Source organism: Salpingoeca rosetta (assembly GCF_000188695.1).
Source record: "Salpingoeca rosetta unplaced genomic scaffold supercont1.17, whole genome shotgun sequence".
Taxonomy (NCBI): domain Eukaryota; class Choanoflagellata; order Craspedida; family Salpingoecidae; genus Salpingoeca; species Salpingoeca rosetta.
Window position 1 is genome coordinate 760,080 of NW_004754917.1, and position 15,455 is coordinate 775,534.

The 15,455-nt window shown below is 56.8% G+C and overlaps 3 protein-coding genes across 3 annotated transcripts in view; 2 read left to right on the plus strand and 1 right to left on the minus strand.

The window, feature by feature from the left end:
• Nucleotides 1-6,434, plus strand: part of PTSG_12498 (diphthine synthase) — a gene marked incomplete at its 3' end in the record, with an annotated part of 9,827 nt that extends 3,393 nt beyond the window's left edge. Inside the window, exons 10-11 of the mRNA XM_004992213.1 lie at nucleotides 3,520-5,894; nucleotides 6,137-6,434. Of these exons, the coding sequence (XP_004992270.1) occupies nucleotides 3,520-5,894; nucleotides 6,137-6,434 (2,673 nt within the window). The remainder of the gene's footprint in view (nucleotides 1-3,519; nucleotides 5,895-6,136) is intronic.
• Nucleotides 6,435-8,251: 1,817 nt separating this feature from the next.
• On the plus strand, nucleotides 8,252-13,064 carry PTSG_06872 (uncharacterized protein; the record flags this gene model as incomplete). Its single annotated transcript, XM_004992214.1, has 11 exons — nucleotides 8,252-8,701; nucleotides 8,857-8,993; nucleotides 9,162-9,285; nucleotides 9,522-9,583; nucleotides 9,800-10,104; nucleotides 10,287-10,345; nucleotides 10,561-10,643; nucleotides 10,864-10,956; nucleotides 11,110-11,191; nucleotides 11,405-11,496; nucleotides 11,727-13,064. The coding sequence occupies exons 1-11, from the start codon at nucleotides 8,278-8,280 to the stop codon at nucleotides 13,062-13,064; spliced, it is 2,799 nt and encodes a 932-aa protein (XP_004992271.1). The 5' UTR covers nucleotides 8,252-8,277.
• A 189-nt stretch (nucleotides 13,065-13,253) lies between these two features.
• PTSG_06873 (uncharacterized protein) lies at nucleotides 13,254-15,340 on the minus strand. Its single transcript, XM_004992215.1, has 5 exons — nucleotides 15,194-15,340; nucleotides 14,740-14,991; nucleotides 14,232-14,343; nucleotides 13,970-14,027; nucleotides 13,254-13,816 (listed from the first exon to the last, which is right to left on the minus strand). Exons 1-5 carry the CDS (start codon nucleotides 15,265-15,267, stop codon nucleotides 13,590-13,592), a joined length of 723 nt encoding a protein of 240 aa, XP_004992272.1. The 5' UTR covers nucleotides 15,268-15,340; the 3' UTR covers nucleotides 13,254-13,589.
• Nucleotides 15,341-15,455: the final 115 nt, after the last annotated feature.

Genomic DNA, 15,455 nt, shown 5'->3' on the forward strand with positions numbered 1-15,455 from the left:
GACGACGACGACACACACACACACACACACACACACACACACACACACACACACACACACACACACACACACACACACACACACACACACACAAATCCGGACCTGCTCGTCAACCGTTCACAACATCACAAAACATAGCCACACAAAGTCATGTTGAGCGCGTTTGGTCGGTGCCAGCGGTTGCTTTGTGTGAAGTTTTACACAAATATTCCGTTTGCCCCATGCATGTCTAATTCGGTGCATCGTTTGGGTTCATTGTTGTTCGTTTTTCGTTCGTTTTTCGTTCGTTTTTCGTTCGTGTTTGCGTTCAGGGGTTGCCCCGTTGACCCCTTCGACGTAGTTGGACACCAGCCAGCCAGCCTACCGCGGTTTGACGTACCAAACCTTCGGATTGCTTCTGCTTGTCGTTCTGCTTTCCTTTGTTGCTTGCGCACAACCATAATTTTCTCCCTTTGTTTTTTCTTGCTTGCGTTGCACTTCACCTGTCATTCGCCACCGGGTACGGTTGTTTTGTGCCCCGGTTTGTGACCACATGCGCGTGCATACGGTCCATGTTCAAAGCACCTTCGCCACCGCCGAAGGCACAACAGGGTCGAATGCTTGCGTGTACGTCGGTGGTAATTTCTCATGCGATCAGCCACCCCACAACTTCAAGCGTCAGTCACGCCGCAAGCAAGCAAGCAAGCAAAAGCAAGTTGTGTGATTTGAGAAAAGCAACACTTTGTTGTTGTGAGACCCAACCTCATACACACACATGCATGTGAGCTTTCATTTTTCTTGCTGATGCATTTATCTCATCCACCCATCCACACCACACAGGTGGGTCAGGGTTTGGGTGCTGTTTTGTTGCTCTCCTTTTCCTTTCCTTTCTGTTCTGCTCTTTCTTGCTTGCTTTCTTGCCGATGCTTGCTTGCTTGCTTGCTGATGGTGGGTTTTGTTGTGTGCCTGTCCTTCAGGTTTGTGTGTCACACACATCATCGCATGTCACAACAAGCCAATACAATAGCCAAGCCATCGTTCCAGCGGTGCGTTTTGTCGCACAAACACCTGCTCGCACCACTGCCCGCACCACTTGGTGAAAGCCAAACGAGTTCCATTTCACGCTTGCCAAGTCATGGTGCCGTTTTGTTTTCTGGTTTCTTTTGCCTCTTGACCCAAGCTCCTCTTGCTCACATCACCCCCATCATCCATCCCAGCGTCCATCCTCACACCCGATCCATTTCGTTTTCTTGATCCAGCCGATCCAGCTCCAAAACAGCAACCCAAGGACACCCGCCCATCCCCGACAGATCGCAGACACGCATACGTCGTTTCTTTCCCACCCACAACACGCAGGTGAGCGAGCCTTTGTTGGCTGTTTTCGTTTGTTAACGTTCGCTGTTTGTTTGTTTACCCCCCTTGTTCCTTCCCCCGTGCGTGCGTGCGTGCGTGCGTGCGTGTGCGTGCGTGCGTGCGTGTGTGCGTGTTTCGATACGTGGCGCGCATCGTGCATTGCTCCCGACCCAAGTGGCATCGGGGTCGCTCGCAATACCCTCCCCACTCTTCCTCTGTGTGTTTGTGTGCCTCCCCACCTTTCTCTCTCGCTCTCCCACACACACACACACAACCAAGACCACACCAGCACTTGCTTCTGCTGTTCTGTGCTTTTTCTGTGCTTCGGTACGTCCCTTGGTTGTGTGCTGTTGTGTGCTGTGGTGGGCATTGCTTCTGTCCACCTCTTCAGCACGATCCCTGCACACACACGTTCCTTTCTTGCTGTGACGCGGTTCCCACACGAGCACACCACAACCAACCGCCAGCCAGCATGTGTGTGTGTGTGTGTGCTTCACTTTCTGCGACCCCTGATTCCAACCTCCCTTCCCAACCAGCCAACCAATCAACCCACTTCTGCTCTGCGCACTCCTTGCTGAGTTGCCGTGCAATCGGTTGTGCACTCCTCCTCCCATCCCAACCCACCCACCACCGCTTCCTTTCTTTGTCTTCTTCCTTCGCATGCACTTCTGTTTCGTGTGGTGAGAGTTTGCTTGGTGTGTGGCCTGTCCTGGCCTTGTGACTTGCGTTGGTCGCGCGCATTGGTTGCGGCCGCCCCTGTGCATGGCCTGCATGGCACACGCGCTTTTCATGTGACACACGCGCTTTTCATGTGACACACGCGCACGCACACACGCACAACTAGTTGTTGTTGTTGCACGCCACGCTTCTTGCCGCCACACACCACTTGTTTGTGTTGCTCGTGCCACACGTATCATCGGGCTGCATTCTGTTTTGTTCCCTTGTTTTCAAAACCATCGCATCCACGACGCAATTCGCTCTCACCACACCCATCCCGAGCAATCATCTGCGCACCAACTCACCGACCCCCCCCCCTCCTCTCTCTCTCAAATACTCCTTTCCTCTCTCTCCTTTTCTCCCCGTGTCATCTTGGCTCATGCATGCATGACGTTCGGCCGTCGTGTGTCACCGTTGCATTTTTTTCCCTTTTCGCCCTCCATCCAACCCCTCATCTGCAAGATAACTTGGCAGGCATCTGGCGACCCCCGGTACACTCCCCGTTTGTGAACTGCCAACCAACTGCAAGCAAGTGCAAGAACATTGGCCCCTCTGCAGTTGAAGCACCAACCTGCAGGAAGCAAGGAAGCAAGGTCGACAAGAAGCGCAGGGTTCGATCGGCAGAGCACACGCGCCGCCACGGCCCACCATTGATTGCTGCATCGTTCTCTCACACACACGACATACAACGGCACCACCACCCCTCAATCTCCCACATCCTCCCCCGATCCCTCTCTGCCAACAACACCAGCACGCAGCTGCAACAACGGAATCGTCACTTCGGAGAGACAGCTCGTCTTCTTGTTCTTCTCCCACGACCACAGCGGTCGCCGCCGCGCCGCGCTCACAACACCCCAACAGGTGTGTGTGTGTGCGTGTGTGTGTGCGTGCGTGTGTGTGTGTGTGTGTCCTTGTCCTTGCCCTTGCCCTTGCCCTTGTCCTTGTCCTTGTCCTTGTCCTTGTCTTTGGTGTTGCCCGTGCGTTTTGTCCAATGTGCTGGACTTGTTGCGTGTGTGCACACTTGCTGCCAACAGGCAGCTTCGCTCTCTGAAGTTTTGCGGCTTTGTGTCCGTTGGATTGCGCTGTGTGGGCGTGGATGCTGTGGGCGCTGTCTGTCGCTTCCCCCCCCAATCGCCATCCGATGTGTTGTTTGCCTTTAGTTTGTTGTCCTTGTCATCGTTTCTTGTGTGTCGTCCTCTCTCCTCTTCACGGAGCATTCTCCGGCTTTGGTGCATCCATGCATCCATGCATCCGTGCATCCATGCATCCATGCATCCTCAAATCTACTTGCCTGCTTGCGATTGTGCAAGATCATCAGTCGTTCATTTTCCCTCACCCTTTCCACACATCCACACGCCCCTACACACACCCCTACACACGCCTACACACCCCTACACACACCCCTACACGCATGCTTCGACACATGCCTTAAAACAGAGTTGGACCCCCACCCCTTCTCTCAAGTCGTAGCCAGCCGGAGCACGCCGCTTCGTCAGCACGGCCGACAGCAGCAGCGACCTTCCCCAGATGTTCAATCACTCCGGTGATTTGCCGCCAATGTTTGGGGAGCCGTCCGCCCACCACCAGCACAAACCACACCAGCACCAGCACCAGGAGCACCAGCACGAGACACATTCCGAGCTGCACACCCAGCCGTTTGTGTCCACGCTGAACCCCTCGTCCATTGCTGCTGCCATCACCACCAACAACAACAACACCACCACCAACCTCAGCACCATCACCAGCAACGGTAACAGCGCAGGGACGCCCGCGGCCACGTCTGCACCGGCCATGGCGTCCAACTTCCTCTTCGCTGCGTCCATCGCCTCCACCGACCCTGACTCCAACCTGGCACGCGCTGGCCGCGACCACCCGTCCATCACCACCACCACCACCACCACCACCACCACCACCAACCCCACCAGCGCCAGCGCTGCCAGCAACATCACCTCCTCCTCCTCGTCTGCGTCTTTTATCCAACGCATGATAACCCAGCACGGCTTCAACCCCGTGCGTTTCAGCCCGACTTCAAGCGCAACCACCACACAACAGGGGGCCCTCTCCTCAGCCGCCGGCAATCTTGTGCAGCACCAACAGCAAGACCAACAACAACAACAGCAGCAGCAGCAACAACAACAACAACAACAACAATTGCAGAGCAGCCCTGCATTTCGTCTGCCGCAGCTGGTTGGCGCGTCGCCAGCGATGCTGTCGGGGGTTTCGACGCCCTGGCCCACCAACACAGCCGACACCAGAGCCACGCTCACGGACCTGGCCAAGTTGCTGGGGCCCCTGACTCAGCAACAGCAGCAGCAGCAGCAGCAGCAGCAGCAGCAGCAGCAGGGTGGTAACGGGACCAGCATGTCGTTTGCGTCGCAAGCGCCGTTTGCACCTGCATCGAGTGCGGTCATGAGCACACCACCATCAACGACAGCGCCAGCGCCGACGCTGCCCAACGTGGGCGTTGCAGCATCGTCAGCCGTCGCCCCCACCACCACCTCCTCCTCGTCGTCTTCCGCCTGGCAACGCCGCCTGCACCCCGAGCAGCAACAGCACGCCATGGCAGCGAGCGCAAGCGTGACCACCACGGCGCGGCCGCTGCCGTCGTTTTCGACGTCGGACCCAGACCCAGATCCGGCCTCAAACCTGGGCCAACCCCATCAACAGCAACAGCCACAACAGCAGCCACAACAGCAGCCACAACAGCAGCCACAACAGCAGCAACGGGAGGAGGATAACACTCGTGCGGTGCTTGCTCAACTGCAAGAGACGCTGTACCGGCACCAGGAAGCATACACGAGCCAACAGCAGCGACAACAGCAACAACCAGCGGGCGGCGCCGTGTCATCGTCGTCATCAATGCTCCACCCAGCAGCACCCACAGCCACGACGCCGATGGCGTCTGCGGGTGTGAACGAGTCAAACGACTTCCTGGTTCGGCAGCTCTTGGACCTGCTTGCTGCAGACCAGCAACGGCAGCATGGGCAGGCAGCCCAGCCAACACCGCAGGTCACCGGGACCACCTTCCAGCCGCAGCAAATGGCACCCCACCCCATGTCCGGCACTACCACTGGCACTGGCGTTGTACAGGCAGTCCCTCCTGGTCCGGCCAGTCCAAGTTCGTTGGCAGACATGCTTAAAACCGCGCGTGAGCTCATGCAGTACTTTGAGGGCGGCGCGACCACGCCTGTGGGCACCACGAATGGCTCCGGTTTGCCGCCTTCCCAGGGGATGCCGCCGCAGTCGTCGCACACGGCGCCACAGCAGCGCATTCGTGGCGGTGCTCTCATGACGCCAGAGGCGTATGCTTTGCAGGGCCCGCGCGCCGGCATGAGCGGTGCGGGCACGGCAATGGGTCATGGTGGTAACCGCGTCCAGCACGCCAACAGCGGCGCCGGCGCACCCGGCTGGAACACCATATACCCCATGCAACCCCGCCACCACCACCAACAACAGCAGCGACCGCACCTCTCGTCCACACTGCAGCCGCTGCAGCTGCTGCCCGACGGCTTCAGCCCATCCCTGCACGGCCCGCTGCCGGTGCCAATGCCACCGCTTGACAACACGCCGTCCCGCCACACCAAGAACGGCCGGCGTGGTGGCCGTGGTGGCCGTGGTCGCGGCAACGGCGGCCGCACGCGGCGTCGACCGGCAGCGAAGAAGAGGCGGAACAGCGGCGGCAGCGATGGCAGCGATGGCACGGCGAGCAGCAGCATCAGCAGCAGCGACAACAGCGGCGCGCGCACGGGCCGCCCCCGTCCCCGCCGTCCACGCGTTCGCGACCTGCCAGCGGAGAAGCGCGCGCATGTGCGCAAGGTGGCGCGCGAAGCGGCACGCAGGCGCAAGTGAGTATTTTTGTGCGTGTCTATGCGCACGTGGATGCATGTTTGTGTGTGTGTGTGTGTGTGTGTGTGTGTGTGTGTGTGTGTGTGTGTGTGTGTGTGGCTTTTGTTGCGCGTGTGTGTTGTATTGTTTGTGCGTGTGAGTGTGGGTATATGTTGTTTGAGTTTGCGCACACGCTCTTGTCGCTTGTACCTTTTCCTCACCACGGCTTTATCCCTTTTACGCACACGCACCAACTGGCCAGGCTGAAGCAAGTGGAGCGGATGGACACACTTGGCATGCTCATCTCGCGGCTTGAGCAGAAGCACCACTGGCTGCGCATGGAGAAGGCGTCCCTGGCTGCCGACCGCCAATGCCTCATCAACCGGATTCGTGAGAAGCTGCGCAGTAACCAGCTCAACCTCCCCACCTTCAACACCCAGCAGCAGCAACAGCAACAACAGCAACAACAGCAACAACAGCCGCTTCGTGCGGCTCCCCACATGCCCACCTCATCATCATCAACAACGGGCCAAAGTGTGTTTGAGCACAAGCGCCAGTGACGGGCGACCCGCAGTGGTGCTGGTGCTGCTGGTTGTGCGTGGGTGTGCATGTGGGTGTGTGTTGTTATTTGGTGAGCGTGGCTGCGCAGTGGCTGGGATGGGCCCGCGTCACTGTCCTGTTGCCGCCATCAACGACGACGACGACGACGATGACAACAACAACCATGTGGGCGATGGGGAAAAGCAATTGGCTGCCACCGAATTTTGGCCTGTGTGCGCTTGCGTGTATCCTTTACTAACTTAACATCACGGTGTGCACGCTTCTCTTTTATCGCTTGGATTCCCCCTCCCTCTTGAATATGACCCGATCTCGACTGTGCTTTGTTGCCCTTTGGCTTATTTCGCCTCTCCCCCTTCCCTCCTAAGCCCGCTTCTCCCTTCCTTCTCGTCACTTTCCCCTTACCTTCCGTTTGTCTCCAAAGCACTAGGGTCGGTGTTGAAGATGCGTTTTGTGACTTCAAGTTATCTGTTGGTTGGTTGGTTGGTTGGTTGGTTGGTTGTTCTCCCGTCGAGTCGTTGTTGGGCGCCTTGTTGCTGAATCCGTTTCTGATTGCTGTGGCTTTGTTTTTCTCCTTGTATTGCTTGTGATCACGCTGTTATCTCCCGTGATCAGTGGTTGCTGCTGATTGGATGCCATGCACCTTCCTCCTCTGTTGGTTGTTGCGCACCTGTTGGCTTGTGCTGATGGGCATGCAGTTGTTGTTATGAATGTGGTTGTGTCCCTTCCACTCAGGTGTGTGCCACCACCCCAAGCTCTGTTCTGTTCTTGATGGCGGCGGCGGTGGTGGTGGCAGTGGTTTTGTTCAAGTCGAAGAGAGCACGCATGCGCGCGTGTATGTGGGCCTGTGTGCGTTTGTTGTGTGTGCGTGCGTTTCTGTTGCTTGCTGATCTTACTTAATTGGTGCTTTCCTTACCGCAAGGCTGTGGGTTTCTTATTTTCTATACGTCTTTTGATGACTGACGCACGCACGCGCGCACGCACGCACGCATTTTGCATGCACCCCCATGCCGCGCCATCGTTGCTTGAGACGTCTGCGTATCTTTGTGGTTTGTGGGTTTTGTTGCACGCCTGTTCTCTCTCCTAGCTCCCTGTCAACAATGGCTGTCTTCTTAAGCTGCCTGCGGTTGTTGTGGGATCGGCTGGCCGAGAACACCTCCTCCAACCTGTCGGTGTGTCGTTCGTTCTCTGCTGTTGTTTGTTCGGTGTTTCGTTATTCTGGTTGCTGCTGACCTAGTTTGTCGGGCTGTTCTTTTTGTTGTGTGTGTGTGTGTGTGTGTGTGTGTGTGTGTGTGTGTGTGTGTGTGTGTGTGTTCTTGGCTCTCGGCTTTGGCCGCCACGCTTCAGCCCACGCCCGCCCGCCCGCTGTTTATCTGCCTCCGCTGTTACGTGACACGCGCTTGCGTGCTATTTCTTTTTGTTTTGCCTTCTCCTTATTCCCCGCGTTACACTTTGGCCACTTTGGCCCCCTTTGACTTTTGCGCGTTTTCTTATTGATTGATTGTCCCACGTGATGTCAACGCTTAGTACACGAACCCCAACATAACCGCACGCAGATGAGTGCATGGTGCGAGGTGAGGTGTGAGGTGGGTGGTGCGAGTGGGTGGGGAGAGTGGGTGGGGAGAGTGAGGGGAGCAAGCACACACACACACACACACTCACACACACACACACACACACACACACACACACACACACACACACTCACACACAGACACACACACACACACACACACACACACACAGACACACAGACACACACACACACACACTCGCAGTGTTGATATGTCTTGGATGATGTGGCGAATTTTCTCGGTAACGGTCCAGTGCCAAACCACAACAACCATGCGAAGTTTTGAACACCACCACCAGCATGCTGCTCATGGCAGCACTGACAGCAATGGCAGCAATGGCAGCGGCGGCGCACGCGGCGAGGAAGCAGCAGCGTACCTGCAGCAGTTGGAGGCCCTGCGGAAGAGCAGGGCAGCCACGCTGGAGTTGATGGGTAGCTTGTACGATCGGCAGGAGCAACGGCTCGGCCGCGGCCCGTTGCGCGTGGAAGACTTGCAGCCCGCAGTGAACATGTATGCTGCTGCTGCACAGCTGCCGGCCACACGCGGGCCAACGCTGCAGATCGTTCCTGAAGCCCATCAAAGCAGGCCTGCCACCACATACGCGATGCAGCAACCACCGAGGCAACCCCAGCCTGTCACAGACGAGGAGGTGCTCAGGGCCCGAGCGCAGCACCGCATCTCCACAATGTGGCATGGTCAGTGCGCTGTGTGTGTACGTGTGTGTGTGTGTGTGTGTGTGGTTACACGGCAACTGCCAACCCACTTGCTGCTGTACTTTCAACGGTTGTCTTATGATTCACTCTGCACATGTCTTGTGTGCCTTGTGTCACGTATGCTCGCATTGGCTCAGGATTCTCAGCAAGCAGTTCTTCGGACGAGCATGATGAATGTGCAACGGATGATGATGATGCGTACGGGGACAGTGAGGATGCGGCCAGCCTCACCGACACCAACGAGGAAGAGCGAACCCCACCTGGACCTCCCAGGGTGAGCGTGCGCTGCTTATGAACGTGACCAGTCATGCGTTTGAAAAGAGTGGTGTGTGTGCGTGTGTGTGTGCGTGTGTGTGTGGGGGGATAGCTGCGGTCGTCTCGTGCACACGTGTTTGCACTCACATGCACGTGCGTACACGCGGTCTCTGTGGGCATGGCGCAGGTTGCCTTTGTGCAAGTCAACAGGAGAACACGTGGTGCGGTGGAGTATGAACAGGAGAAGAAGAAACAAGAGGAAGCAACGCAAGCGGAGCTGCGCAAAGTTCCAAGAGCGCGCGATCCACCAGGTGTGTGTGTGTGTGTGATGTGTATGTGTGTGTGATGTGTGATATGTGATGTGTGTGCACTGCATGTGTGTGTGTGATGTGTGTGTATGTATGTGATGTGTGTGCAGCACGTGCGCGCGCAATGTGTGGCTGTTTTCTTGCATTGCTCAGCGTCAATCCCCCCCCCCCTCCGTCAGAGCAACTGCCACTTCTCATCCACAACAACAACGCCTGCCACAATCTGCCTTTCAACTCAGGCACAATACACCAGCCACTGTACCAGCACATGCAACAAGAGTGGATGGCGAAGAAGCAGCAGGTGGGATTGCGCTGTTTGCATGTCCAGTCATAAGACACACAAGAGGCACTCATTGATGTACACTTGGCTCACGTGCAAGCAACACGTCAAGCAAGCGTGTTCAAATGGATGACACGTGCCACTGCACCTCACTCCCTCACACACCCGCTCATTTGCTCGTCACATACACACACACACACATACATGCACATATGTCACATGCGCGCGCGTGTTCAGTTTATGCAGAGTCGAGATGCGCTGCGCCGCGAACAGGAACAGCGACGCCAACAGCAGGAGCGATGCGGAGACGCCGTTGGTGTCAATGATGATGGCGACAGTGGAGACAGTTCAGCAACACAGCGCCAGGGAGGCGGCAGATCAGCGTCCCGCCTTCGCCATAAGCGCTGCATGGGCGATGGAGACAATGATGGTGATGGTGGACGAGTGCGACGGCAGTTCAAAGCCCGGCCGGTGCCCCTACATGTGCTCGATCCGGATCGCACGCAGCAGCTCGAGGAGCGCCACCTCTACCGCAAACTCAGGTGCGCTCGGCGATGTGTGGGGGGAGGGTGTGTAGTTGTGTGTGTGTGTGTGTGTGTGTGTGTGTGTGTGTGTGTGTGTGTGTGTGTGTGTGTGTATATGTGTCTGTGTGTGTGGCTGTGTGTACATATGTGTGTGTGCGTTCCATTGCAGCAGCTCACTGCTGCCGTTTGCTGCTGCTCAGAATGCGGATTTTGGCCGAGGAGAAGCTGGCGACTGTGGCGGCGCCGGGAGCAATGGAGTGTAAGTGAAGATGCAATGCAATGTGGTGCTGGTGCTGCTGCTCTTGTTGTTGTTGTTGTGTTGCTGCTGCTGCTGTTGTTGTTGTTGTTGTTGTTGTTGTTGTTGTTGTGTTGCTGCCGCTCACCGTCTTTGCTGCGCATTCAGCACTGATGCGAGCACTCGTCTCATGTTCTCTCTCCAATTGCCACCATCATTACTTCTAACTGCCATCGCAGATCGCATCTTGGAGTTTACGGAGAAGAAGAAGGCGGAGCGACATGCTGACGAGAAGAAGAAGAAGCAAAATGCACAGCGCAAGGTCCAACCCACGCCATTCGTGCTTCTGTGGTTTACGTGTGTGTGTTGTGTTGTGTTGTGTTGTGTTGTGGTTTGTGTGTGCTTGTTGTGATATGTACTATTGTGTTGGTGCGCTCTGTTGTGCGTTCGTGTTGCGTGTTGTGCGTGAATTCCCAACCTCTGTTCTCGATCTCTAGTCACCGACATCGTGAGACGCTCACATCACCACCGCTGCGTATCAGGCGCGCCAGGGCGACGGTGGCATTACGAGACCAAGGCCATTCAACCTCTCGGCACCAAAGGACAAAACGGAAGAAATCAACCGCATCAAGCAGGTGTGTGTGTGCGCGCGCGTATGTGTGTGTGTGTTGCGCAGACGTACTGCACTCTTGTTCCTTTACCGCCCAAGCTTCCCGCTCACTTGCCTCACCATTGCTCCTTCGCATGCACTTTTCGTGTGAATGTGTGTGTGTGTGTGTGTGTGTTAGGAGATGGAGGAGGACAAGGAGCGGAAACGCGAGCAGCGATGGCCTTTCGCCCACTCAACGCCAAAGAAGCAGCTCCCATACGGTAATACACGGTGGTGGCATGTGTACACGAGAGAGACAGGGAGAGACAGAGAGACAGAGATGCGGAATGTTCGTGTGCGTATGTGCTGTCATGTATTCCACCGTGGCTTTGCCACTATTTCGCCCCTAACGGCTGGATGCTTGCATGCACACACACACACACACACTGCACACTGCACACACATCACCACATCCCCTCCCCATGGTTGTGCAGATGTTGACCGCAAGGCATATCTTGCCGTTGGGCGTGGTCTTCGCACACCGGCCGTTCGCCAGACGCGCGCAGCCAAACTCAGGACAGAACACGTGGGTGGTCACACATACACACACACACACACACACATGCACTCAATTGCATCAGGGATTCATGGCATCTGATGCACGCGCGTATACACACATACACGCGCGCGCACATACACACACACACACACTGTCTCTCTCTCGCTTCACTCCTTCACATCCACTCACAACACACTCCCACACTGACACATCTCTCACTCTTCAAACACCGTCCCCCACCCCACGTCGATGGACAGACTGCACGGCAGCTTGAGGAGCGGGAGCACGCTGCGCTGGTGGCGGAGGAGACGGCATTGACGCGTCAACACGGCGCCTCCCCGCGTGTGCGCGAACAGGTGCGCACGCAGGTGCAACGCAACGACCGTGGCCCCATCATCCACGCCCGCCGCCGCATGAACACGCTCGTGTTCCGCAAGACACAGGACGTGCTGGCAGATGCGTACAGGGAGCATATTGACTCGATTGATCGACGCGTGGCGCAGCAGCCCACCCTGATGGAACGTGTCGCCTCCACCGCCACCGCCAATACCAACACCACGACGCGGGGGAACCGTGGCCATCGTCACCGCTATCCTCGCGATGGTGGTTGTGGTGACGACGATGCACTGCCGCCGCGTGTGCCGTTTGCACCGTCAGAGAAGCGCGCGTTCCCCGGCGTGCGCGTGCGCGAGGACCACTTTGCTGCTGCACTCGAGTCATCTGCATCATCGTTTTCGTCGTTCTCCTCCTCTGAATCGTCGTGGCGTTCGCCCGCCCCATCTGTATCGTCAGCGTCATCGACATCGATGCTGTCGGCAACCGGAACAACAGCAGCAGCAACACACGCACGCACACGCACACATGCACGTGGGGAGTCCCTCTCCACGACTTCATCGTCGTCATCGTCGTCTGTGTCGACGCTGGCGCGGCCGCTGTCTGCTCTCCGTTTGGCAGCCGGCGGTAACGGCGGTTATGGTTATGACGATGAATATGGTGACGATGACCGGAGCGTGGATGTGGAGGTGCAGGTCGAGCTGCCTTCGAGGAAGGAGAAGGAGGAGGAGAAAGCTGGAGAACCGCGTGTGCGGCCGCCGGTGTACACACGCCAGGTCGACGGGGAGACGCAACAACGGCAACAGCGGACGCAGCAGCGGCAGCAGCAGCCGCGACCCACACGGCGCGCACTTGAATTTGGGCCTGGGGATGATGGCGTGGTGGTGACTGCCGATGTCGATGGTGGCAAGCAGAAGAAGCAGCAGCAGCAGCAGGCGCACGCATATTCGCGCCCGCGTGCCCGTATTGGTCGTGGCTATTCGGACCGTTCGTCCATTCTGACCGACCGCGAATTTGTCGTTGAGGGGCAGGGGCCACCATGCGATGAGGGTGATTGTGGCGGTGATCGTGATGGCAGCGGAAGGTGGATGATGGATGCGCACACGCAGCACCAGCACGAAGATGAGAGGGTTGGTGCCTCAAGTCACGCGCATGGCGCTGCGGTGGTGTCGGCAGCGATTGGTGGCGATGGTGTTGGGTGGGCACCGTCACGCCAGCGCACAGGAAGACAGCTGCTCGTGCAGGCTGCACGCGAGCCATGAGATGATGCCCTCTGTGTGTGTGCGTGTGTGTGTGTGTGTGTGTGTGTGTGTGTGTGTGTGTGTGTGTGTGTGTGTGTGTGTGTGTACAAAATTGCGCTGTGTCCTGCATTGCATTATTGTGTCCTGCATTGCACTGTGTGCTCTCCGCTGTTCGATGGTGCCCACTCAACAGTATTGGTGTCTCAATACGGGGTAGTTCAACGGTCATGACTGTTTTGGTTCAATATCCAACCCAAGCTTGTTTGCAACGCGTAGCGGAGCATGTGATGTGATTCACACACACACACATACACAACAGGTGAATAAACGTCAACAAAACACAAAAGTCCATTACACATCACGTTACGTCGCGCATGTATTCATCACACATCCATACACATACACAGCCATACATGCGTGCACACGAACAAACATATTCACATCATACGAACATGCATTCAATCACATCATACAATCACAGCCATGCACATTCACCACACACCACACAAACAAGTACACCAGCTGGTGGCACGGGTGCACGTGCTCTCAAGTGACGAGGGCAATCTCCTCCTCCGTCAGGGGGTACGACATGTGCTTGTACCAGGGCGGCAGGCCCTGCATGGACGCAAGCACGTTCGCGGTCTCTGCGCGCTCGACCAAGTTGTCAAAGGGGAACTCGGTGGTGAAGCCCTCACCAAAGTACTTCTGGCTCAGCGCCAGCACACCGCCCGTGCACGCCATCTCCAGTTCGTCTGCATCAAGCGTCATCGTGCCTGAAGGAAGGCCACAGGACGCGGCAGGGGGTGAGTGAGTGAGTGGGTGTATGTGAGTGAGTGGGTGTATGTAAGATGAGCATGGAACAACGACACAACACATGCGCGACACAACGTCTTCCCGATTCCATCCATTCATTCATCGAAGCTTACCTTCGTCTAGGTCGTACTCATCAAGATACGCCTCGTTCTCCCGCAGCCACTTGGGCAGCTGTCAGTTGACGCAAGGTTGGGGTGGGGTGGGGGTTCATGAGCGATGAAGGGACCAGGCGCAGTGAGCCAATACCACAGCGAGATGATGCGACAAATGTAAGTGCTGATCGCAAATGTAAGTGCTGATCGCAAATGTAAGTGCTGATCGCAAATGTAAGTGCTGATCGCAAATGTAAGTGCTGATCGCGCGAACCCCACGCACCAGGACGTCGAAGCACGTCTCGTCGTCGATTGTGACGACCTTGCACTTGATACCGAGCCATTGGCAGAGCTTCTGCAGCGGTTTCTCCATCGTCTGCGCCCTGGCCGTCGCTCTACACCAAGAGGAGGTTATGACGGTAGTGAGGAGGGAGAGAGAGAGGAGAGAGACAGAGAGAGAGAGAGAGAGAGAGACAGAGAGAGACAGAGAGAGAGAGACAGAGAGAGACAGAGAGAGAGAGAGAGAGACAGAGAGACAGAGAGAGACAGAGAGAGAGAGACAGAGAGAGAGAGACAGAGAGACAGAGAGAGAGAGAGAGACAGAGAGACAGAGAGAAGTGGGGGGAGGGAATGGGGTTGTGCAGTGAGAAGGTGATGTGGGGTGATGCGTGAGAAGGCGAAGGAGAAGGTGAGTGGACAACGGCATGGTTACGAGGGTGGGGATGAAGCGAAGTGTGGATGAAGAAAAGTGCGGCCCACATGCACGGCACGCACAACGCAGATCAACGCACTCCTTCTTCTGCTGCTTTGCCTCCTGCTCTTCTCTCTTGGCAGCGGCGCGCTCCTGAGCCTCCTTCTTCTTGGCTGCTGCCTCTTCGTTCGTCAGCTTGGGCTTGGGCTTGGCCTGCTTCATCTGCTTCTTGAAGTCCTTCTCGATGGTCTTGGCCTGCTTGCGTTCGTCTGGGGTGAGGGTCTCGAGGAACGCCTTCTTGTCCTCCTTGTTCTGTTTCAGCGCATCCATCTGCTCCTGGGTTGGCTGGCCCCTGTCAGTTGAGCATACAGAACAAGAGAAGGAAGGTGAGCGTGGAGGACATGGCAGATGGAGGATATGGAGGATGGAGGACAAAAGCGCAGCGTGAGCAACGGCGACGAGCGTGATGGCGAGAAGTGTGCAGTTGATCATGCAACACGCACACACACGCACGCGCACACACACACACACATAAAGAGGTGGCGTTGACGTACTCCACTTGGGGCATGGCTGCGAGGATGTCGCGCCAGCGCGCAAACACGTCGTCCGTGTCGCCCTGTACGCTCATCTTGGCTGATCGTGTGTGTGTGTGTTGTGGTGAATGTGCAGGTGTCTTGCTTCTCGCTTCCAGTTACAACAGCAGTTACGCACTGCGACTGAATTCAGGCGGGACGCTGTACTGTGGTGGAACAAAGAGCCGCAAACACACAGTCACGCGCACACACACACACGCGCGCGCGCGCGGCACACACACAC

Bases quoted from the DNA above. Each gene is read 5' to 3' on its own strand.
- PTSG_06873 (XM_004992215.1), bottom strand. From the start codon at position 15,267: ATGAGCGTACAGGGCGACACGGACGACGTGTTTGCGCGCTGGCGCGAC. The intron at 14,992-15,193 runs GTACGTCAACGC...CTCAACTGACAG, and splicing joins GCAGCCATGCCCCAAGTGGA to GGGCCAGCCAACCCAGGAGC. The intron at 14,028-14,231 runs GTGCGTGGGGTT...GTCAACTGACAG, and splicing joins AGACGTGCTTCGACGTCCTG to CTGCCCAAGTGGCTGCGGGA.